Source organism: Pseudophryne corroboree, chromosome 1 (genome assembly GCF_028390025.1).
Source record: "Pseudophryne corroboree isolate aPseCor3 chromosome 1, aPseCor3.hap2, whole genome shotgun sequence".
NCBI classification, from domain to species: Eukaryota; Metazoa; Chordata; class Amphibia; order Anura; family Myobatrachidae; genus Pseudophryne; species Pseudophryne corroboree.
In genome coordinates, this window is record NC_086444.1 from 885,000,031 (window position 1) to 885,025,164 (window position 25,134).

Below are 25,134 nucleotides of genomic sequence, written 5' to 3' on the forward strand. Positions count from 1 at the left end.
GCATCCGCTCCCCCAATAACCTCCTCTGGTGAATAACATTCAGCCTCAGACATGCCGACACGTAGTACCGACACACAACACCACACAGAACGTCCCAGCTAGGTGACAGGCCCACAATGAAGCCCAGACAGAGGACACAGAGGGAGTATGCCAGCTCACACCCCAGCGCCCATATATCCCAAGAAAAGATATATGTACCCAGCGCTGCTTTGTAATGATAAGCACCACACTGCGGCCCTCCCCCCCTTCTGAATATCTCCCCGTTACTTGTCTGAGGAATGTGGAGGTCCCGGCAGCGTCTCCCTTCAGCCGCGTGTTGAAGGAGAAGATGGCGCCTGTGAGCCGCGGGACGAAGCTCCGCTCCCTTCCCGGCACGCTTCGGCCCACCAAATTTAAAAATGAAAAATGCCGGCGGGGGTTTCTGGAAACGGTGCCGAGGCACCGAAAAGCTCTCTGCCAGCCCCAAAACTCCAGTAACATGCTGCCCAGGGCGCGGCGCCCCCCCGCGCCCTGCACCCAGTAAATACCATTGGTGATGTGTGTGGGAGCATGGAGTACAGCGTTACCGCTGTGCTGTACCTTCAGTTACTGAAATCTTCTGCCGTCCTGAAGTCTTCTGATCTTCTCATACTCACCGACTTCTTTCTTCTGGCTTCTGTGAGGGGGTGAGTGCGCGGCTCCGGGAACAAGCAGCTAGGCGCACCAAGTGATCGAACCCTCTGGAGCTAATGGTGTCCAGTAGCCGAGAAGCAGAGCCCTTAACTAAGAAGAAGTAGGTCTGCTCCTCTCCCCTCACACCCACGATGCAGGGAGCCTGTAGCCAGCAGGTCTCCCTGAAAATAAAAAACCTAACAAAGTCTTTTCTAGAGAAACTCAGGAGAGCTCCCCTAGTGTGCATCCAGTCACTCCTGGGCACAAAGTTTAACTGGGGTCTGAAGGAGGGGCATAGAAGGAGGAGCAAGTTCACACCCAGATTAAGTCTTTTAAGTGTGCCCAAGCTCCTGTGGATCCAGTCTATACCCCACGGTCCTTTTGGAGTCCCCAGCATCCTCTAGGACGTAAGAGAAATAATAAGAATTTACTCACCGGTAATTCTATTTCTCGTAGTCCGTAGTGGATGCTGGGAACTCCGTAAGGACCATGGGGAATAGCGGGCTCCGAAGGAGGCTGGGCACTCTAGAAAGATTTATGACTACCTGGTGTGCACTGGCTCCTCCCACTATGACCCTCCTCCAAGCCTCAGTTAGGACACTGTGCCCGGACGAGCTGACATAATAAGGAAGGATTTTGAATCCCGGGTAAGACTCATACCAGCCACACCAATCACACCGTACAACTCGTGATACTATATCCAGTTTAACAGTATGAAAACAACTGAGCCTCTCAACAGATGGCTCAACAATAACCCTTTAGTTAGCAATAACTATGTACAAGTATTGCAGACAATCCGCACTTGGGATGGGCGCCCAGCATCCACTACGGACTACGAGAAATAGAATTACCGGTGAGTAAATTCTTATTTTCTCTGACGCCGTAGTGGATGCTGGGAACTCCGTAAGGACCATGGGGATTATACCAAAGCTCCCAAACGGGCGGGAGAGTGCGGATGACTCTGCAGCACCGAAAGAGAGAACTCCAGGTCCTCCTCAGCCAGGGTATCAAATTTGTAGAATTTTGCAAACGTGTTTGCCCCTGACCAAGTAGCTGCTCGGCAAAGTTGTAAAGCCGAGACCCCTCGGGCAGCCGCCCAAGATGAGCCCAACTTCCTTGTGGAATGGGCATTCACAGATTTTGTCTGTGGCAGGCCTGCCACAGAATGTGCAAGCTGAATTGTACTACAAATCCAGCGAGCAATAGTCTGCTTAGAAGCAGGAGCACCCAGCTTGTTGGGTGCATGCAGGATAAACAGCGAGTCAGATTTTCTGACTCCAGCCGTCCTGGAAACATTTTCAGGGCCCTGACAACGTCTAGCAACTTGGAGTCCTTCAAATCCCTAATAGCCGCAGGCACCACAATAGGCTGGTTCAGGTGAAACGCTGACACCACTTTAGGAAGAAACTGGGGACGAGTCCTCAATTCTGCCCTATCCATATGGAAAATCAGATAAGGGCTTTTACATGAGAAAGCCGCCAATTCTGACACTCGCCTGGCTGAAGCCAAGGCCAATAACATGACCACTTTCCACGTGAGATATTTTAGATCCACGGTTTTTAGTGGCTCAAACCAATGTGATTTTAAGAAACTCAACACCACGTTGAGATCCCAAGGTGCCACAGGGGGCACAAACGGGGGCTGAATATGCAGCACTCCTTTCACAATGTCTGAACTTCAGGTACTGAAGCTAGTTCTTTTTGAAAGAAAATCGACAGAGCTGAGATCTGTACTTTAATGGAGCCTAGTTTTAGGCCCATATTCACTCCTGCTTGCAGGAAATGTAGAAATCGACCTAGTGGAAATTCCTCTGTTGGGGCCTTTTTGGCCTCGCACCATGCAACATATTTTCGCCATATGCGGTGATAATGCTTTGCCGTAACATCTTTCCTGGCTTTAATAAGCGTAGGAATGACTTCTTCCGGAATACCCTTTTCCTTCAGGATCCGGCGTTCAATCGTCATGCCGTCAAACGCAGCCGCGGTAAGTCTTGGAACAGACAGGGCCCCTGCTGAAGCAGGTCCTGTCTGAGCGGCAGAGGTCATGGGTCCTCTGATATCATTTCCTGAAGTTCCGGGTACCAAGCCCTTCTTGGCTAATCCGGAACCACGAGTATCGTTCTTACTCCTCGCCATCTTATTATTCTCAGTACCTTTGGTATGAGAGGCAGAGGAGGGAACACATAAACCGACTGGTACACCCACGGTGTCACTAGAGCGTCCACAGCTATCGCCTGAGGGTCCCTTGACCTGGCGCAATATCTCTTTTGTTGAGGCGGGACGCCATCATGTCCACCTGTGGCCTTTCCCAACGGTTTACCAACAGCAGGAAGACTTCTGGATGAAGTCCCCACTCTCCCGGGTGTAGGTCGTGTCTGCTGAGGAAGTCTGCTTCCCAGTTGTCCACTCCCGGAATGAACACTGCTGCCAGTGCTAGTACGTGATTTTCCGCCCATCGGAGAATCCTTGTGGCTTCTGCCATTGCCATCCTGCTTCTTGTGCCGCCCTGTCGGTTCACATGGGCGACTGCCGTGATGTTGTCTGACTATCAGTACCGGCTGGTTTTGAAGCAGGGGCCTTGCCTGACTTAGGGCATTGTAAATGTCCCTCAGTTCCAGAATTTATATGTAGGGAAGTCTCCTGACTTGACCACAGGCCCTGGAAGTTTCTTCCCTGTGTGACTGCTCCCCAGCCTCGAAGGCTGGCCTCCGTGGTCACCAGGACCCAGTCCTGTATGCCGAATCTGCGGCCCTCTAGAAGATGAGCACCCTGCAGCCACCACAGTAGAGACACCCTGGTCCTTGGAGACAGGGTTATCATTTGATGCATTTGAAGATGCGATCCCGACCACTTATCCAAGAGGTCCCACTGGAAGGTCCTCGCATGGAACCTGCCGAATGGAATTGCTTCGTATGAAGCCACCATTTTTCCCAGGACTCGTGTGCAACGATGCACCGATACCCTTTTTGGTTTTAGGAGGTCTCTGACTAGAGATGACAGCTCCTCGGCTTTCTCCTGCTGGAGAAACACTTTTTTTTCTGTTCTGTGTCCAAAATCATCCCCAGGAACAGTAAGCGAGTGGAAGGAACCAGCTGTGACTTTGGAATGTTCAGAATCCAGCCATGCTGTTGTAGCACCTCCTGAGATAGTGCTACTCCGACCAGTATCATTTCTGCCATTACCTTGGTAAACACCCTCGGTGCCGTGGACAGTCCAAACAGTAGCGTCTGGAATTGGTAATGGCAAACCTGTACCACAATCTGAGGTACTCCTGGAGAGGAAGGTAAATAGGGACATGCAGGTAAGCATCCTTGATGTCCAGGGATACCATGTAATCCCCCTCGTCCAGGCTTGCAATAACCGCCCTGAGCGATTCCATCTTGAACTTTGTTATGTAAGTGTTCAAGGATTTCCATTTTAAAATGGGTCTCACCGAACCGGCTGGTTTCGGTACCACAAACAGTGTGGAATAGTAACCCCGTCCTTGTTGAAGTAGGGGCACCTTGACTATCACCTGCTGGGAATACAGCTTGTGAATTGCCTCTAGCACAGCCTCCCTGCCTGAGGGAGTTGTCGGCAAGGCAGATTTGAGTAAACGGCGGGGGGGAGACGCCTCGACTTCCAGCTTGTACCCCTGAGATACTACTTGAAGGATCCAGGGATCCACCTGTGAGCGAGCCCACTGATCGCTGAAATTTTTGAGGCGGCCCCCCACCCTACCTGGCTACGCCTGTGGAGCCCCCGCGTCATGCGGTGGACTCAGAGGAAACAGGGGAAGAATTTTGATTCTGGGAACTGGCTGCTGGTGCAGCTTTTTCCCTCTTCCCTCGTTTGACCCGCCTGCTTTTCTGAAGCCGAAAGGACTGTACCTGATAATACAGTGCTTTTCTTAGGCTGTGAGGGAACCTGAGGTAAAATATTTTCATCCCAGCTGTTGCTGTGGATACGAGGTCCCAGAGACCATCCCCAACCAATTCCTCACCCTTATAAGGCTCTATGTGCCTTTTAAAGTCAGCATCACCTGTCCAGTGTCGGGTCTCCAATACCCTCCTGACAGAATGTACATTGCAATAATTCAGGATGCCAGCCGGCAAAATATCCCTCTGTGCATCCCTCATATATAAGACGACGGCTTATGTTTGCAAAATAGTATCCCTGTTTGAAAGGGGTACAGACCACGCTGCAGCAGTCTGCAGGTCTCAGTCTAGTACCTGAGTGTGAAAATACAGACTTCAGGATAGCCTCCTGCTATTTATCAGTAGGTACCTTCAAAGTGGCCGTATCCTAAGACGGCAGTGCCACCTTGACAAACGTGTGAGCGCCTTATCCACCCTGGGGGATATCTCCCAGCGTAACTTATCCTCTGGCGGGAAAGGGTACGCCATCAGTAACTTGTTAGAAATTACCAGTTTCTTATCGGGGAAACCCACGCTTTTTCACACTTCATTCACTCATTTGATGGGGGAACAAAACACGGTCTGCTTTTTCTCCCCACACATAAAACCCTTTGTTTTTAGTGGTACTTGGGTTAATGTCAGAAATGTGTAACACATTTTATATTGCCGGGATCATGTAACGGATGTTCCTAGTGGATTGTGTATATGTCTCAACCTCGTCGACACTGGAGTCAGACTCCGTGTCGACATCTGTGTCTGCCATCTGAGGGAGCGTTGATGGCCTTTGAGACGCCTGGGCAGGCGCGGGCTGAGAAGCCTGCTGTCCCATAGCTGTTACGTCATCCAGCCTTTTATGTAAGGAGTTGACACTGTCGGTTAATACCTTCCACCTATCCATCCACTCTGGTGTCGGCCCACAGGGGGCGACATCTCATTTATCGGCATCTGCTCCGCCTCCACATAAGTCTCCTCATCAAACATGTCGACACAGCCGTACCGACACACCGCACACACACAAGGAATGCTCCAATGAGGACAGGCCCCACAAAAGCCCTTTGGGGGGACAGAGTGAGAGTATGCCAGCACACACCAGAGCGCTATATAATGCAGGGACTAACTGAGTTATGTCCCCTATAGCTGCTTTTATATAATTTATACTGCGCTTAAATTTAGTGCCCCCCCTCTCTTTTTACCCTGTTCTGTAGTGTAGACTGCAGGGGAGAGCCAGGGAGCTTCCTTCCAGCGGATCTGTGAAGGAGAAATGGCGCCAGTGTGCTGTGGGAGATAGCTCCGCCCCTTTTCCGCGGACTATTCTCCCGCTTTTTTCTGGATTCTGGCAGGGGTATTTTCCACATATATAGCCTCTGGGGCTATATATTGTGGTATTTTTGCCAGCCAAGGTGTTATTATTGCTTCTCAGGGCTGCACCCTCAGTGACCGGAGTGTGAAGTGTGTATGAGGAGCAATGGCGCACAGCTGCAGTGCTGTGCGCTACCTTGGTGAAGACTGATGTCTTCTGCCGCCGATTTTCCGGACCTCTTCTTGCTTCTGGCTCTGTAAGGGGGACGGCGGCGCGGCTCCGGGACCGAACACCAAGGACTGGGCCTGCGGTCGATCCCTCTGGAGCTAATGGTGTCCAGTAGCCTAAGAAGCCCAATCCGGCTGCAAGCAGGCGAGTTTGCTTCTTCTCCCCTTAGTCCCTCGCTGCAGTGAGCCTGTTGCCAGCAGGTCTCACTGAAAATAAAAAACCTAAATCTATACTTTCTTTCTAAGGGCTCAGGAGAGCCCCTAGTGTGCATCCAACCTCGGCCGGGCACAAGATCTAACTGAGGCTTGGAGGAGGGTCATAGTGGGAGGAGCCACACCAGTGCACACCAGGTAGTCATAAATCTTTCTAGAGTGCCCAGCCTCCTTCGGAGCCCGCTATTCCCCATGGTCCTTACGGAGTTCCCAGCATCCACTAGGACGTCAGAGAAAAATAGAATGACACCAGTCAACATACTGTAGGCCACACAGTCAGAAAGTAAGCAGATATACATGTGTGTCTTTAACCCACGTTGCTGCTTACATCGCGGCATGCAAATCATGGGAGTTTGATTGCTTGCATACACTCCATTACGCATTCCATCGTAAAACTGCAGATCTGAGCAGATGCAGCCTGGTGCGGCATAGCAGTACCTTGGCGCATGTGGCCGTGCGTATGCATCGCAGCTACGAAGGACAAAGCAGTAAGAGCATTTAAGTACAATTGCTGGTCTACTGGGCAAATATTTTTCGAAAAATGAGCATGGCCTGTACGACGCACTCCAGACAATATGATTTGGCAGTATCTACCATATGCAATCACAGCGCAGAGCACAGCTCTTCGGCAGAGTATAGGAAGAGCATGAGACTCAGGCACCCTCTTGGTTCAGAACTAATGGTTCATAACCCCAATCACCTGCATTCTTTTCATGAGAAAAGCCTCTTCCAGCACAATGCTGCAGGGAACCTCCAAGGATCATGTAAGGCAGGAGTTCCCAAGCTCGGTACTCAAGGCACCCCAACAGTCCAGGTTTTAAGGCTATCCATGCTTGTAAACAAATGGTATAATCAAACTGACCGAGGTACGAATAAAAATTACCACGAATATCCTCAAAACCTGAGTGTTAAGCTTCCTTGAGAACAGGGCAAAATATTTAGCAAGGGCAAAAGTGATTGTTGTTTGGGGGCGAGGGAGGGGTTAGACAGATGTAAACATGTGTCAGAAATACCGGCAAAGCTATCCAGTCTTCAACCTGGCTACTCTAATACCATGCAATGTTTCTATACGATTTACTGGTGTAACTCCTGAATGCTTTTATAAAATGATGAGCACTGATTAAATAAAGCATATGTATTCTAGGAACGCCCATTGGCTGGTTCCACAGGAGACAGGGGGCAGGCCTATTAAAGATAGGCTGAGCACTGTGTTCCTGTGTCCCGTGCGTGCTGTTGCGGCTGCTGATCCCTAGGTAAGGAAGCCAGCACGTTACATATAACTGTACATGTATGTGTATATGTGCTGGCCAGCTCCCCCCTGCAGTCTTTGACTGGTGCTGCAGCCCAGGGACAGCAGCCGCTGCTGGATCTGGTGACAAAGATTTTACAGTCACTGTTTCCAGTGGTCAGAAGTATTGCTGAACCTCAAGCAGATGTGCAGCTTCAAACAGTCAAAGCTCCCTATTGTACATTTCACTTTACCAGTTTGCTGACTTAACACCTGTAGCAGGCACATGTATAAGCCAGTCATTTGACTGTGAATGGAGTAACAGCAGAATGTTCTTAACAGCTGGTATGAGACACACTGAAAAGGGCCAAAGATTCACTGCCTTTGCCAACACCCATGACATCCAGTAATCACTAGCATTATCTCAATAAGGGGTGGTGCAATGGGTTTCTGTCATTATTGGATACATATACTTACTATGGTATTTATTAAAGCTTGGAGGGAGATAAAACTGTGAAAGTTCCAGCCAAACAACTCCTGTCATTTTTCAAAAACAGCCAGTAAGATGTAAGGCAGAAACAGACTGGCTGGTACTTTCTCAAAATGTATCTCTATCCAAGCTTTGATAAATAGCCTCCTTGGACTTCAAATACAAACATATCATGAAAAAGTTTAAAAAAAAAAAAAAAAAAAAGTGCTGTATTTTTATACTAAACAAATCAAAATCCTCTATTACAAAACTGTGCTATATCATTGTATCATCCTTTGGCAATGGTGTGAGGTCAATGTTAGATAAGTAAACCCAACAATTACAATTTGGCCCCAAAGGAACAAGAACCACTTGAACATACCCATCACAAAGCTTTTGCTTAAAATGTTTTACCATATTTTGGTTAGGGAAAATGGTAAAAAGAGGATTTTGGTACTTACCGATAAATCCATTTCTTTGAATCCTCTAGGGGACACTGGAGTCCTATACAGTAGGGGTGTGAAGCTTGCAAACGGAGGTGTGGCACAATCTAAAAATTAGCATTGTCTGCACAGCCGGCTCCTCCCCCTTCACATCCCTCCTCCCTCAGTTTGAAAAATTTGACTGAGAGAATAGGACATGACACTATAGCACATGGTGAGGAACCAAACCGTACAACATATCAAACAGCGGCCAAGAACTCTTAATCGAAGAACTAACGCTGTTTGCACGAACTGTTTGAACAAGAACTTTGAACACAGCAGGTTGACAGCACAGAGGCGGGCGTCCGGTGTCCCCTAGAGGATTCAGAGAAATGGATTTATCGGTAAGTACCAAAATCCTCTTTTCTCTTTCATCCACTAGGGGACACTGGAGTCCTATACAGTAGGGGACGTCCCAAAGATATCCCCCAGGGAGGGAGTGCTGTCGGTGGCCTGAAAACTAAACGTCCGAACTTAGAGTCTCCGGACGCAAGAGCATCAAACTTGTAAAATTTCGCGAAATGTGTGGGCTGAGGACCACGTCGCCGCTCTGCAAAGTTGAGTAGTGGAAGCACCTCTGGCAGCCGCCCATGAGGCACCCACTGATCTGGTGGTATGAGCACCAGTCGGAACAGGAATCTGGTTACCACAGGAAATATAAGCTTGTCGAATGGCAAGTCTAATCCATTTAGACAAAGACTGCTTAGATGCTGGCCAAACCTTCTTTGGACCATCATAGAGAACAAACACATGGTCTCACCTTCTGAAGGACAACGTAACTTGTACGCATATTCGTAAAGCTCGGACAACATCCAAAGACACGCCCCCATCTGCGAATCCCTGAAAAGATGGGACTACAATCAGCTGGTTTACGTGAAACCCGAAACGACCTTAGGAAGGAAATCTGCTCTTGTACGGAGTTCTGCCCTATCCTCATGGAAAATTAAAAACGGAGTCTAACATGATAAGGCTACAAACTCAGAAACTCTCCTGGCCGAAGCCCAGGCAAGTAATAACGTGACCTTCCAAGAGATATTTCAGGTCTGTTCTTTCCAACGGCTCAAAAGTTGGTGATCAGAAGAAATTCCAATACCAAATTTAAGTCCCACGGCGTAGTGGGAGGACGGAAAGGAGGTTGTATCCTCAGAACCCCCTGGAAAAAGGTTTGAACCTCCTGTGAGGATGCTAACCGCTGTTGAAAAAGTATGGAGAGAGCTGAAACCTGAACCTTCAAAAGGAACCTAGTCTTAGTCCTCCACCTAGACCAGCTTGAAGAAAAAGTAGAATTTTGGTAAGTGGAAGTTCGTCGAATTACACCCACCTTCCCGACACCAGTCCATGTACTTCTTCCAAATTCTGTAGTAGTGCATGGCTGTAACAGGCTTCCTAACAGCAAACCTCGTAGGATTAGCCGTTCTCGGAATCTCTCCGTTTCTTAATTTCCGGGTTTCAATAGCCACGCCATTACGCACAGCTTGGTCAGTATAGGAACGGTCCCTAAGATAGCAGGTCCTCTCTCAGAGGTAACCGCCAAGGATCTTCCGCTAGGAACTCCCGCAAGTCTGAGTACCAACTCCTGCGGAGCCAATCTGGTGCTATTAGAATCGCCCACACTCATTCTTGTTTCACCTCTTTTTAAAACTCTCGGCATGAGTGGGAAAGGTGGAAATATGTAAACCCTTCTGTAACACCAAGGAAGTGTTAATGCGTCCACTCCTTCTGCTGCTGGATCTCTTGTCCTGCACACATATCTGGGCAGCTGATGGTTGTGCCGAGACGCCATTAGGTCCACTTGAGGCAGACCCCATCTCCTCACCACCATGTCGAAAATCTGTGGAAGTAGGCACCACTTTCCCGTCTGCATATCCTGGCGACTGAGATAATCTGCTTCCCAGTTCTCCACACCTGGAATGAACACTGCCGAGAGGATGATGTTTCGCCTTTCTGCCCACAACAAGAGCTTTGTGGCTACCCTTAACGCCATCCTGCTGTTTGTTCCTCCTTGACGGTTTATGTAAGCCGTCGTCGTGACATTGTCCGGCTGTATCTTTTAGTGTTGACCCATGACTAGGTCATCGCCTATGAAAAGCGCATTGTAAACTGCTTTCAGTTCGAGAATGTTTATGGGTAGGCTGCTCTCCTGTAACCTGCAACCTTTATGTCCATGGATACCATGAACTCTCCTTGTTCCAAACCTGCAATAGCTGACTGGATTTAGTCCATCCTGAATCTGCAAACTGAGGAATTTGTTCCTCCAGGACGGCACCCCAACCTCTGAGACTGGCGTCCGTTGTCAGGATCCTCCAATCCCAAATGCAGAATCTCTTTGCCTGCTGCGAGATTCTTGTGCAACGACCACCAAATCAAGGAGGTTCGTATGCGTAGTGGAAGTCGGATTCTTCGATGTAGAAGCCAGTGCGAACCTGCTCTTCTGAGCAATGCGGTTCATCTGGAATGGTCGGGAATGAAGTCTGCTGTATTGGATAGCTTCAAACGACGCCACTATCTTCCCTAGAAGTTGCCTACAGAGGTGTAGAGAAACAGTCTGTGTCTTTAGTACCTGAGCCACTAACCTCTGTGGGTCCTGGATCTTGTTCTCTGGTAGGAATACTCTCAATTGTACCGTGTGCAGTTGGCGTGAGGTTGGATTGTTTGGAAGTTCACAATCCACCCATGTTGAATGAAAAATTGATGAGATGTTTGAGCATCCTTTATCAGCTGTTCCTGAGATGAGGCCTTGATCAGTAGATAGGGTATGATCGTGACCCCTAACTGTCTCAATCCTGTCACCATTATTGGTATGATCTTTGTAAAGATTCAGGGCCCTGAATTGGTAGTGATCCTTCACCCGTGCAACCTTAAGTAAGCATGGCGGGGGGTCCAAATCGGGATATGAAAGGTATTTTGCACTACCAAAAGATTTGAATAAAATCCCGTTCCTCTTTAAGAATCCGGGACTGGTGACATAACCCCTTGTATGCAGGAGTCTTTGAATTTGCCGTCTGTAATGCTCCTGCTCGCAACGGGCACCTAGGACCTCAAGCTGTAAAGAAACGGACCGTGTGGTCGTTTTTGAAACTGTATCCTTGACCTAAACGTCTGGTGAGGTTTTGGCCCAGGCGTCCCGAAAACCTTCCAACTCTGCGCTCACCAAGGGGGACCCAGGTGAGCAGGGAGACTGTCATGCCACGGGTTTGTCAGCAGGGTTGTCCTGCCTTCTGTGTCGACTGTGAACGACCTCTACCTCTCGAGTAAGAAGTAGGTAGAAAGGTAGATTTCACTGCAGTTGTCTGCGAAATCCACTTGTCTAACTCAGGACCAATAACATCTAACCCTCAAATGTAATAGTCTCTATTCTTGGGATAGGAGTCCACTCGCCCTTCTCTGAGCCATAAAATTCCTCTAGCCGAAATGGGCGAAACAGAGATGCGGGACGCTATTTTACTAGCGTCCTTTGAAGCCTGGCACATATAAGTCGCTGATTCTCGAATATGCTCAGCTGAAAATTTTCCTCCAGGCTACTTTCTTACGCCCAGCCCATGCAACAATGTGCTGCTACAAAAATTGATTTTAATACAGTGTCTACCTTCGCGACATGACATATCCTTTAAGGTGTTCACGCTAGGCATAGGGGACATTGTCTTCTCCCCACTTCCTAAGCGCCCCGCTGGGTGTTTAAACGTTTATCAGTCTGGAGAGTTTGAGGCATAGACATACGAATAAATGGAAAACTCTCTGGTTCCTTAACTCCTTACTTCTTGAAGCATAGGATCACCATAAAACTCATGATCTAAGGCAGACTTAATTATCTCGCCTTTTCATCTATAAGACCCTCTTCCTCCATCGTGTAAGATGGGAAGGATTCTATTAACCGCCTTGCTCACCTTGCTTAATGCTTGCGCAGGAGGGATTAATTTAAATTAGAAATTCCTCCATGGTCTTGGAGAATCCCTCAGCCCTTACTGACTGCTGCGGGATTCTGACATTTCCTTTGAAATATTTGTCAGGGCTTGCTCCCATGATCTTGGCGGAGCCTTGCTCCCGAGTTGAGCGCCCTTAACTAAACAGGAAACGCATACCCGGGGGGTCGCCCAAACTAACGCTCATCTTATTACAGTTTGTATACATAATAAGTTCTTGTGTTCTTGGTAAGTGCTTTTGACGCCGCACCCCATAGAGCGCTCCACCGTGCTTTCCCCCTTTATAATGGGAACAGAAAGACCGAAACGGGTGATGGGATTAAAGGTACACTGGATCCACCTATTTCCCGCAGCCCATTTTGATTGCTGCTTGCGTGATTCTGCCATCTCCTTGGAGATTCTATCTGCAAGGTTTTTTTTGTTTTTTTTCCCCATGACCTAGACGGAGCACTGCTCCCAGGTGGAGCGTCCTTGTCTAAGCAGGAATCGCACACCTGCAAACGTAATAGGTCTTGGAGGTCTTGGTTGATGCCTTAGACATGTTGACTAAACCCCGTACCAGACTATATTGCAGCGCTTTCACCCTTTAAACTAGGAAGAGAAAGACTGACAGATGGCGGAAGCTAAAAGTATCGGATTGCCTGGCTTGTTACTTTTCTGTCTCTTAAATGGAATAGAAAGAGAAAGAAAGAAAAAAAAAAATTAAAATAAAAAATAATTTTTAACACCAGCCGACTTGCAAACCTCATACATCCAACTGTAAGTCAGTTTCGATGGTAAAGTTGGTATTCACTCGCTTCCCCGTATTTTCTTTAGGATCTTTGCAATAGAATTACTTTGAAAATATAAATAATAATCAATTATCAGGAAATCCTCATAGCACACATATAAATTTCACCAGCAGAGGGAGTCTTTTACTAAAATAAAAATCCCTCTGATATCTAAATTTCCCCAGCAGAGGGAGCTGTTACCACACTAAAAATTCTCATCTAAGAGGGGGAGAGCTCATCCATGCCCCTCAGATCTGGCGCCTGTCTGGAAACACTAAGATGGCCGCCCCTGAAATATCATGGACACTTCATGGCTGTAATATAATGCGCTGCTATGTAAAAAGGAGCCCTGGCGCTAATGGCCACGCTCCCTCCTATTCTGGCACTGAGCGCACTCTCCACTGTGCGCTCCTGATCCCCGCTGGCCGCCTTCACACGCGGCTGAGGGATCTCCTCAGCCGCGCGGCACTACCTCACTGCTCTCTGCTGGTGGGCGCGCGCCGGGACCGCTCTCCCCAGGTCCCGTTGCGGCGCCTGCTGACAGGGGATACCGCCCCACACTGTGACCGCTGGTCGGCGCGCCGCTGTGGGGATCTGTTTAGGTATTAACTATAGTGGCGCCTGTCATGTTAGTAAGAGCAGAGGGAGTCTTTCTAATAAAGCCCTGTAGGAAAATAATAAGAATTTACTCACCGGTAATTCTATTTCTCGTAGTCCGTAGTGGATGCGGGGTACTCCGTAAGGACCATGGGGTATAGACGGGCTCCGCAGGAGACTGGGCACTCTTAAAAGAAAGATTAGGTACTATATCTGGTGTGCACTGGCTCCTCCCTCTATGCCCCTCCTCCAGACCTCAGTTAGGGAAACTGTGCCCGGAAGAGCTGACATTACTAGGAAAGGATTTGAAATCCAGGGTAAGACTCATACCAGCCACACCAATCACACCGTACAACTCGTGATAACTATACCCAGTTAACAGTATGAACAATAACTGAGCCTCTCTCAACAGATGGCTCATACAATAACCCTTTAGTTAAGCAATAACTATATACATGTATTGCAGAGAGTCCGCACTTGGGACGGGCTCCCAGCATCCACTACGGACTACGAGAAATAGAATTACCGGTGAGTAAATTCTTATTTTCTCTGACGTCCTAGTGGATGCTGGGTACTCTGTAAGGACCATGGGGATTATACCAAAGCTCCCAAACGGGCGGGAGAGTGCGTATGACACTGCAGCACTGAATGAGCAAACTCAAGGTCCTCCTCAGCCAGGGTATCAAACTTGTAGAATTTTGCAAAAAAGTGTTTGAACCCGACCAAGTAGCAGCTCGGCAAAGTTGTAAAGCCGAGACCCCTCGGGCAGCCGCCCAAGAAGAGCCCCCTTCCTCATGGAATGGGCTTTTACTAATTTAGGATGCGGCAGTACAGCCGCAGAATGTGCAAGCTGAATCGTGCTACAGATCCAGCGAGCAATAGTCTGCTTTGAAGCAGGAGCACCCAGCTTGTTGGGTGCATGCAGGATAAATAGCGAGTCAGTTTTTCTGACTCTAGCCGTCCTGGAAACAAAGTTTCAGGGCCCGGACTACGTCCAGCAACTTGGAATCCTCCAAGTCCCTAGTAGCCGCAGGCACCACAATAGGTTGGTTCAAATGAAACGATGATACCACCTTAGGGAGAAATTGGGGACGAGTCCTCTATTCTGCCCTTTCCATATGGAAGATCAGATATGGGCTTTTACATGACAAAGCCGCCAATTCTGACACACGCCTAGTCCAAGCTAAGGCCAAAAGCATGACCACTTTCCACGTGAGATATTTTAGCTCCACGGTCTTAAGTGGCTCAAACCAGTGGGATTTTAGGAATCCAACACGCGTTAAGATCCCAAGGTGCCACTGGAGGCACAAAAGGGGCTGAATATGCAGCACCCCTGTAACAACATCCGAACTTCAGGCAGTGAAGCCAGTTCTTTTTGAGAGAAAAAGGGATAGGGCCGAAATCTTGGCCTTTATGGATCGTAATTTTAGGCCCATACTCACTCCTGACTGTAGGAAGTGCAGGAATCGACCCCCCTGGAATTCCTCTGTAGGGCCTTCCCGGCCACACACCAAGCAACCTATTTTCGCAATATACAGTGAAAAAGTCTTGCTGTCACGTCTTTCCTAGCCTTTAACAGCGTAGGAATAACTGCATCCGGAATGCCCTTTTCCGCTAGGATCCGGCGTTCAACCGCCATGCCGTCCAACGCAGCCGCGGTAAGTCTTGGATCAGACAGGGTCCCTGTTGCAACATGTCCTGACTGAGAGGCAGAGGCCATGGGTCCTCCGAGAGCATTTCTTGCAGTTCCGGGTACCGAGTCCTTCTTGGCCAATCCGGAGCAAAGAATATTGTTCACACTCCTCCGTTTATTACAATTCTCAGCCCTTGGGTCTGAGAGGAAGAGGGAATATATAGACCGACTGGAACACCCACGGTGTTACTAGTGCGACCACAGCTATCGCCTGAGAGTCCCTTGACCCAGCGTAAAACCTTTATCTTTTTTATTGAGGTGGGACGCCATGTAGTCCACCTGAGGCAGTTTCCATCAATTTGCAAAACTGCGTGAAGACTTCCTGATGAAGTCACCACTTTCCCGGGTAGAGGTCGTGTCCACTCCCGGAATGAACACTGCTGACAGTGCGCTTACCGATTCTCCGCCCAGCGAAGAATTCTGGTGGCTTCTACCCTCGCCACCCTGCTCCTTGTGCCGCCCTGGCGGTTTACATGAGCCCCTGCGGTCTGACTGGATCAGAACCGGTTGGTCGCGAAGCAGGAACTCCGCTTGACTTAGGGCGTTGTATATGGCCCTTAGTTCCAGGATATTGATGTGAAGGCAAGTCTGTTGGCTTGACCACAAACCTTGGAATTTTCTTCCCTGTGTAACTGCCCCCCACCCTCGGAGGCTTGCATCCATGGTCACCAGGACCCAGTCCTGAATGCCGAATCTGCGGCCCTCGAGAAGGTGAGCACTCCGCAGCCACCACAGGACAGACACCCTGGCCCTGGGGGATAGGGTGATTAACCGATGCATCTGAAGATGTGATCCGGACCACTTGTCCAGTAAGTTCCATTGTCCTTGCATGGAACCAGCCGAAGGGGATGGCCTCGTATGATGCCATTATCCTTCCCAGGACTCGAGTGCAGTGATGCACTGACACCTGTTTTGGTTTTCAATGGATTCCTGACCAGTGTCATGAGCTCCTGAGCTCTCTCTATCAGAAGATAAACCCTCTTCTGGTCTGTGTCTAGGATCATGCCTAGGCGAGGCAGATGAGCTGTAGGAACCAACTGCGACTTCGGAATATATAGAATCCAGTCGTGTTGCCGTTTCACTTCCTGAGAAGGTGATACGCTGTCCAGCAACTGCTCTCTTGATCTCGCTTTTATGAGATCATCCAAGTATGTGATAATAGTGACACCTTGCTTCTGCAGGAGCACCATCATATCCGCCATTACCTTGGTGAAATTGGTAATGACAATCCCGTACCGCAATTCTGAGGTACGCCTGATGAGGTGGATAAATGGGGACACGAAGGTATGCATCCCTTATGTCCCGATTCATTTCAGGCTTGCAATGACCGCTCTTAGCGATTCCATCTTGAACCTGAACCTTTTCAGGTATATGTTCAGGGATTTTAGTACAATATGGGTCTAACCGAACCGTCTGGTTTCGGGATTATAACATGGTCGAATAATAACACCCTCTTGTTGAAGGAGGGGACCCTTGACCACCACCTGTTGAAGATACAATTTACGAATTGCAGTTAACACTGGCTCCCTCTCTTGGGGGGAAGCCCGCTGGGTCCTCGGTGAGGGGGCATCTTCTCACAGTCCAGCCTGTATCCCTGCGATACAATTTCTATTGCCCAGGGATCTAACAGGGAGTGAACCCACTTGTGGCTGAACTTACGAAGGCGTGTCCCCACCGGGCCTAGCTCCGCCTGTGGAGCCCCAGCGATATGCGGTGGATTTTTGTAGAGGCCGGGGAGGATTCTGTTCCTGGGGACTAGCTGTGTTGTACAGCTTCTTTCCTCTGCCCCCGGCTCTGACAAGAAAGGACGCACCTCAGACTTTCTTGTTTCTTTATTCGAAAAGCTGCATTTAATAATGTCGTGCTTTCCTAGGCTGTGCAGGAATATAAGGCAAAATATCAGAATTACCAGCTATAGCTGTGGAGACCAGGCCCGAGAACCTTTCTCCACACAATCCTCAGCCTTCCATATGCCTCTTAAGTCGGCATCATCTGTCCAATGTATATTCTACAGGACACGTCAAGCAGAAATCGACATAGCTTTTGTCTCTAGGACCCTTTGGGCATGCTTTATAATTATATATCTATCACTTAAGACAGCATCTTAAAATATTTATATGCATACTAGGGTCTCAATCTCTGCTGATAAGGTACCTGTCCACGCTGCCACAGCGCTATAAACCCATGCCGACACAATCGCCGGTCTGGGTAGTATACTAGAATGTGCACACTATCTGCAGGATCCCTGAGAATAGCTAGTGCAAACAGGACACCCAAGGGGAAGATTCTCAACACATCCTGGCCCTAGTGGGGAAAGGATACAGCCTGAGAATTCTCTTGTGGGAAGCTGCCGTCTCTTGTCTGGAGATTCCCGCTCTTTCCTCATGAGAGGAGGGAAATTTACCTCAGCATTCTTCCCCTTAACATGTGTACTCTCGTGTCAGGGACAGATGAGTCATCAGTGATATGCAAATCATCTTTTATTCCAATAATCATATATTGAATATCTTTTAGCCCTCTTGGCTGTAACTTTGCATTATCGTAGTCGACAGTGGAGTTAAACTCCGTGTCGATACTTTGTTATTTTGGATAGTGAACATAGAGAGACTCTGAAGGACTCTGACATAGGAAATCTACCCTGGTCTGTCCCTTTCTGTTCCCTAACCTTTTGTGCAATAATTTTACCTCAGCACTTACACATATCCAAACAGGTGTCGGCATTGTCGACGGAGACACCCTCTCACACATATATCCGCTCTATCACCTCCTTAGAGGAGCCTTTTACCTCAGACATGTCGACACACGCGTACCGACACACCACACACACAGGGGATGCTCTATTTGAAGACAGTTCCCCCACCAGGCCCTTTGGAGAGACAGAGAGAGAGTATGCCAGCACACACCACAGCGCTATATAATACAGGGATGTACACTATACTGAGTGATTTTTCCCCTATAGCAGCTTATATACACAATTTTGCGCCTAAATTTATGTGCCCCCCCTCTCTTTTTTACCCTTTGTGTACCAGGATACTGCAGGGGAGAGCCTGGAGAGCTTCCTTCCAGCTGAGCTGTGAAGAGAAAATGGCGCTGGTGTGCTGAGGAAGAAGGCCCGGCCCCCTCAGCGGCGGCCTTCTGTCCTTTTATGTACTTTAATGGCGGGGGTTAATGCACATATACAGTATATCAGACTGTATTATGTGCTTTTCGCCAAGTAAGGTAATCTAATTGCTGCCCAGGGCACCCCCGGCACCCATCAGTGACCGGAGTGTGTGGTGTGCTAAGGGAGCAATGGCGCACAGCTGCAGTGCTGTGCGCTACCTTAATGAAGACCGGAGTCTTCAGCCGCCGATTTTCAACTTCTCTTCGTTCTTCTGGCTCTGCAAGGGGGACGGCGGCGTGGCTCCGGGACCGGACGACCGAGGACTGGGCCTGTGTTCGATCCCTCTGGAGCTAATGGTGTCCAGTAGCCTTAGAAGCCCAAGCTAGCTGCAAGCAGGTAGGTTCGCTTCTCTCCCCTCAGTCCCACGTAGCAGTGAGTCTGTTGCCAGCAGATCTCACTGAAAATAAAAAACCTAACAAATACTTTCTTTTCTAGGAAGCTCAGGAGAGCCCCTAGGGTGCATCCAGCTCTGGCCGGGCACAGATACTAACTGAGGTCTGGAGGAGGGGCATAGAGGGAGGAGCCAGTGCACACCAGATATAGTACCTAATCTTTCTTTTAAGAGTGCCCAGTCTCCTGCAGAGCCCGTCTATACCCCATGGTCCTTCTGGAGTACCCAGCATCCACTAGGACGTCCGAGAAAATAAAAAACCTAAAGCTATTTGTCTCCTGTAGAAAGATGCAGATCCCTTCAAAAGGGATCTTTGTCTCTCACATAATATCAGGCTTTGTCCGCCTTTTCATTAGGGAGACGCAGCATTTCTTTCTATTTTATAGCAACCAGTACTCACAGTCTTGTTGAAAGAGGATCTCCTGTGAGAGATGCAGGTCCCTTCAAAAGGGATCTTTGTCTCAGTATTATCAGGCTTTGTATCCCTTTTATTAGGTGGACGCAGCACACTTGTTTTAGATTTTAGTCAGGTGCTCAGTGCTCCACGTGCTGTACCTCCAGCACAATTTTTCAAACTGAGGGAGGAGGGATGTGAAGGGGGAGGAGCTGGCTGTGCAGACAATGCTAATTTTTAGATTGTGCCACACCTCCGGTTGCAAGCTTCACACCCCTACTGTATAGGACTCCAGTGTCCCCTAGTGGATGAAAGAGAAATAACCTAAACTTTTAAACTGGTTCTTAGAATTTACAAACATTTTATGGACATGTGAGGAGGTCTGATCGCATTATGTGTTATATTTATAAATTATGATAGGACCCAGAAACAAATGACGTAGGACTGCATTGTGTGTAAAGTAGTCCTAGGTACATGTACAAATTACCAAATAAATGACAATACATTCTTTAGTTAAGTAGATGTAATCAATTTGTAATATACTGAAAACTGCGCAACACTTGCACAGGATCAGTTCTTTACTCTTTGGAAGTTGACTATAAAGAGCAGAAATAGGGCGGGATTCAAATCTTCTCTGCCCCCTCCCGCCCGCCGGCAGAATTCAAATGTTACTGCCGATGGGTGCGATATCAGCATTTCAGCTCGCCACCCCCAGGGGTGGAGAGCTGAAATGCGTGAAGTGTGACCCGTTTGAACGCCCAAACGGGACTTTTCACGATCGCGCCCATGTCTTTAGTCGGGTTTAGCTGCTTTACGCAGCTAAACCCGGCTCTTATGGGCGCGATCATCGCGAAAATGGGGGTCATTAGAATGTCGCCCTGCGATCTCTCGTCACTTTAGACGGGAGAACGGGGTCAATAGACAATTTGAATCACGCACATAGTTTCTAATCAAAGCATTACAGTAGTATAGTATTGAACAGCGACTACTCAAAGCTGACCTCATGTTTCTGTGATACAGCCAACTTTCATGTTTATAATGAAGCTTGTCCAGATATTCCATAGGAATTCCCTGCTCCTCTTCCCTTCCACGAGAATAAATTCTATTTAGACATTTCTGAAAAATAAAAAGGAAGACTTATTGGGAATAGTTGGGTTACAGTGGTACCGTAGACCACACCAAAAAATAAACAGAGTGTATCACACTATTTTCTCTTTCACTGGGTGTTTTGGAGATGTCTCCCTTACAGTAAAGGACAAGTCTAAAAGTAGTCATGTGTACAAATTTCTCAACTAAAACATGCAAGTGCAGAACATCTTGAAGAATGATGTATATATTGTTGCTGCCTCAGTATTATGGTGCATACACACTAGACGACGTCGCTCTATGAGTGACATCGTCTAGTGTTTCCCCTCCCGGGCCAGGTCGTACACACTGGGCAATATGACCGTTCATAACGCTCAGTGACATCACACAGAGGCCGGGGCCATTCAGGCAGCTCCTGGACGAAAGTCCAGATTGAGCAGGCATGCACCATTGACACGAGGGTCATTAACGACACGCTGTGCCGCACATCGGTCACCGTCATACACACTTGTCAAGAGAGTGAATGATGTCGCTCAGGAAGGGTGAAAAATGAGTAACGTTCATTTTATCGGCAAGTGTATGCACCTTAAGATTAATCACGGTCATATATTAAAGAAGCTTTCCATCACATCACGGCAGTGATACACATACAGCATCCACTGTTTTTCACAGTAGGTGCAGCATCTTTATTTATTCATTTAATTGTCAGTTTAAATTTATCAAAAGAATAACTTCTACCTTCATTGGTATAGTCCTAATAACAAATAAATAAATGCTTTGGTTAAGGATTTGTTTCGTTGGACGGAGGAAAAAAACTAAAATAAATCAAATTCACAAGATATTTAGGGCCCAATTATTACTAATGCTGAGACTAGTCCAAGTCTGCACAGGACTTTATTTTTAAGTCAAGTCTCCAGACCTTGGAGATGATTCAGAGATGGACACTAATTGCAGAGAAGCAGCAGCAGCAATGCTAAAACATCATAATGCAGCAAGAGGCATTTAAGGGCAAAGTACGCCTACTGTGCGCATTGCAGATCCGAGTGCTGTGTCCAAGGACACAGCACTGGTTATCAGATTAAGCCTGTGGCTACTCTGACTGCATCTCAGCTGCACTGCCGCAGCCAGTAAATGGTGTCGGAAGATGCAGACAATCTCAGAAGAAGAAAAAAGAAAAAAAAAAAAAAAGGGGAAGACACGCCCGTTTTCGAAAATTCCGCCCAACACTGCTGCCCCACAGACTTCTGCAACAACACAAGGCCCTGCGCATGAGCAGCCCACCCAGCATTGTAGTTGTACACAACCCATCTGGAGTGTGCAAGACTATGAATCTGGCAAGTTATTATTGACTTCATGTAACTCGTAGTGACAGCATTTGTGAGAACTGCGGTTTACATTTTCAAAAGATTCCTCTTCCAAATCTGAAATCTTCTGTATTAGCTATTAGTACATAACAAAAAAAAACAAAAAAAAACAAAAAAATAAAATAAAAATGAAATTCTTAGCCGCACAACAGGTGAAGTAAGAATTCCAGACCCTATAATAAATCCGAGCCGAAGCCGGTTTACGAGCTTTCAACATAGTTTGAATAACCGCCTCAGAAAATCCTTTGGCCCTCAGGACTGAAGCTTCAAGAGCCACGCCATCAAAGCCAGTCGAGCCAGATCTTGGTAGACACAAGGGCCCTGAACGAGGAGGTCTGGGCGTTGTGGAAATAAAAGAGGACGCTCTATCGAGAGACCCTGCAGGTCTGAGAACCAATGCCGTCTGGGCCACGCTGGAGCAATTAGAAGTAGTATTCCTCCTTCTTGCTTGAACTTCCTTATTACCCTGGGCAGGAGTGACACCGGAGGGAACACATACAGCAGCAGAAAGTTCCATGGAATTGCCAGCGCGTCCACGAACGCTGCTTGAGGATTCCTTGTCCTTGCGATTGTGTCGAGACGCCATCAGGTCTACATGTGGTAGGCCCCACTTGTCCACTAGGAGTTGAAAGACTTCCGGATGAAGACTCCACTCTCCGGCGTGAATGTCCCGACGACGGAGGAAGTCCACTTTCCAGTTGAGGACCCCCAGAATGAACACTGCCGATATGGCTGGCAAATGGCGTTCCGCCCATAGAAGAATCTTTGATACTTCCATCATTGCCATGCGGCTTTGAGTGACGACTTGATAATTTAAGTACGCCACCGTGGTGGCGTTGTCAGACTGTACTTGAACAGACCTGTTCTGTACTAGAGGCAGGGCCAGTTTCAGAGAATTGAACACAGCCCGCAACTCCAGAATGTTTATCGGAAGGAGAGATTCCTCCGTTCCACCGACCCCGCAGACTGGCATCAGCCGTTAGGAAGACCCAGTTGGAGATCCAGAAGGGACGACCCTTGCTCAATCATTGGCCCTGGAACCACCAGCTCAGAGACAGACGAACTTCCGGAGTCAAGGAAATCATTTGAGACCTGATCCGGTGAGGCAGGCCATACCACTTGGAAAGGATTAACTGCTGCAGAGGGCGAGAATGAAATTGAGCGTACTCTACCATGTCGAAAACCGACACCATGAGGCCTAGTACTTGCATCGCAGAGTGTATAGACACACGTGGGCGAGATAGGAAGAATCTTATCCTGTTCTCGTCTCTAGAGAAGGTCCTGAAACTTCAGAACAACAGTTGGTGGTGTGTCCAATAACGCCCCCAGGTGCACCATGCTCTGAGCAGGGACCAGTGAGGATTTCTTCCAGTTGATGAGCCACCCATGGGCTTGCAAGAATTGGACTGTCAGTTCCCGATGATGGAGAACCTCTGGGAACCAATGCAGGTCTGAGAACCAATGCCGTCTGGGCCACGCTGGAGCGATTAGAAGTAGTATTCCACCTTTTTGCTTGAACTTCCTTATTACCCTGGGCAGTAGCGACACCGGAGGGAACACGTAAGGCAGATGAAAGTTCCATGGAATTGCCAGCGAGTCCACGAACGCTGCTTGAGGATCCCTTGTCCTTGCTCCGAAGACCGGAACCTTGTGACTCTGTCAAGACGCCATCAGGTCCACATCTGGGAGGCCCCATTTGTCCACTATGAGTTGAAATACTTCTGGATGGAGGCTCCACTCTGCGGCGTGTACGTCCTGACAACTGAGAAAGTCCGCTTCCCAGTTTAGGACCCTCGGAATGAACACCGCCGATATGGCTGGCAGATAACGTTCTGCCCACTGAAGAATCCTTGATACCATGCGGCTTCGAGTGCCGCCTTGATGATTTATGTACGCCACTGTGGTGGCGTTGTCAGACTGTACCTGAAACAGGCCTGTTCTGTATTAAATGCTGGGCCAGGTTTAATGCATTGAACACTGCCCGCAGTTCCAGAATGGTTTAATCGGGAGGAGAGACTCCTCTTTGGTCCACCGACCCCGACTCTCAGACTGGCATCCGTCATCAGAAGGACCCAGCTGGAGATCCAGAAAGGACGGCCCCTGCTCAGTCGTCTGTCCTGCAGTCACCAGCTCAGTGACAGACAGACCTTGGGAACAAAGGAGATCATGCGAGACCTGATCCGGTGAGGCATGCCGTCCCACTTGGCAAGAATCAGTTTCTGCAGAGTGCGGGAATGGAATTGAGCGTACTCCATGTCCAAAGCAGACACCATGAGACCTAGCACTTGCATCGCCGAATGTATCGACACTTGCGGACGAGATAGGAAGCATCGAATCCTATCCTGAAGTTTCAGGACCTTCTCCTGAGACCAGAACAACCGCGGGTTGCGTGTCCAACAACGCCCCCAGGTGCACCATGCTCTGAGCAGGGACCAGGGAAGATTTCTTCCAGTTGATGAGCCACCCGTGGGCTTGCAGAAACTGGAGCGTCAGATCCAGATGGTGTAGGAAAGTTTCTGGGGAATTTGCCAGGATCAACAAGTCGTCCAGATACAGAAGGATCCTGACCCCTTGACGGCAGAGTACAGCCGTCATTAGCGCCATGACCTTCGTGAAAATTTGCGGGGCCGTGGTCAAACCAAAAGGTAAAGCCCGAAATTGGTAAATGGAGGTTGCCAACAGCAAACCTCAGGTACTGCTGATGCGACATTGCAATAGGAATATGCAGGTAAGCATCCTGTATGTCCAGGGAGACCATATAATTCCTGGGTTCCAAGGCCAGAACAATAGAGCGAAGAGTTTCCATACGAAACTTGGAGACTCTCGCATATTTGTTCAAGGACTTGAGGTTGAGAATGGGCCGAGAGGACCCATTCGGTTTCGGGACTAGGAATAGTGGTGAATAGTACCCCTTGCCTCTGAGCCAGAGGTACCTGTACTACCACTCCTGTGTCCAGGAGGGATTGTACCACCGAATGAAGAGTATTTGCCTTCAACTGATCCGAAGGGACGTCTGACAGGCAAATTCGATGAGGGGGACGATTCTTGAAGGATACGGCGTAACCTCGAGTGACTACTTCCCGTACGCAGGCATCGGAAGTGGTCTTCAACCATTCCTGCGTAAACCCTAGAAGTCGGCCCCCCACCCTGGGATCCCTCAGGGGGAGGCCCGCCCTGTCATGCGGCAGGCTTGTCAGTTTTGGAAGCCTGCCGCATGACAGACCAGGACCGTAACTATAGAATCCAGCAAGCCAAAATGGACGTAGTAGAAGCCTTGGCCGCCAGAATACC

General features: G+C 48.6%; 1 protein-coding gene across 2 annotated transcripts in view; it reads right to left on the minus strand.

The window, feature by feature from the left end:
* DCK (deoxycytidine kinase) overlaps positions 1–25,134 on the minus strand; it is a 63,155-nt gene that overhangs the window by 15,711 nt on the left and 22,310 nt on the right. For both annotated transcript variants that reach the window (XM_063920114.1, XM_063920115.1), the window contains one exon: positions 20,394–20,509. In XM_063920114.1, coding sequence (XP_063776184.1) covers positions 20,394–20,509 — 116 coding nt within the window. The remainder of the gene's footprint in view (positions 1–20,393; positions 20,510–25,134) is intronic.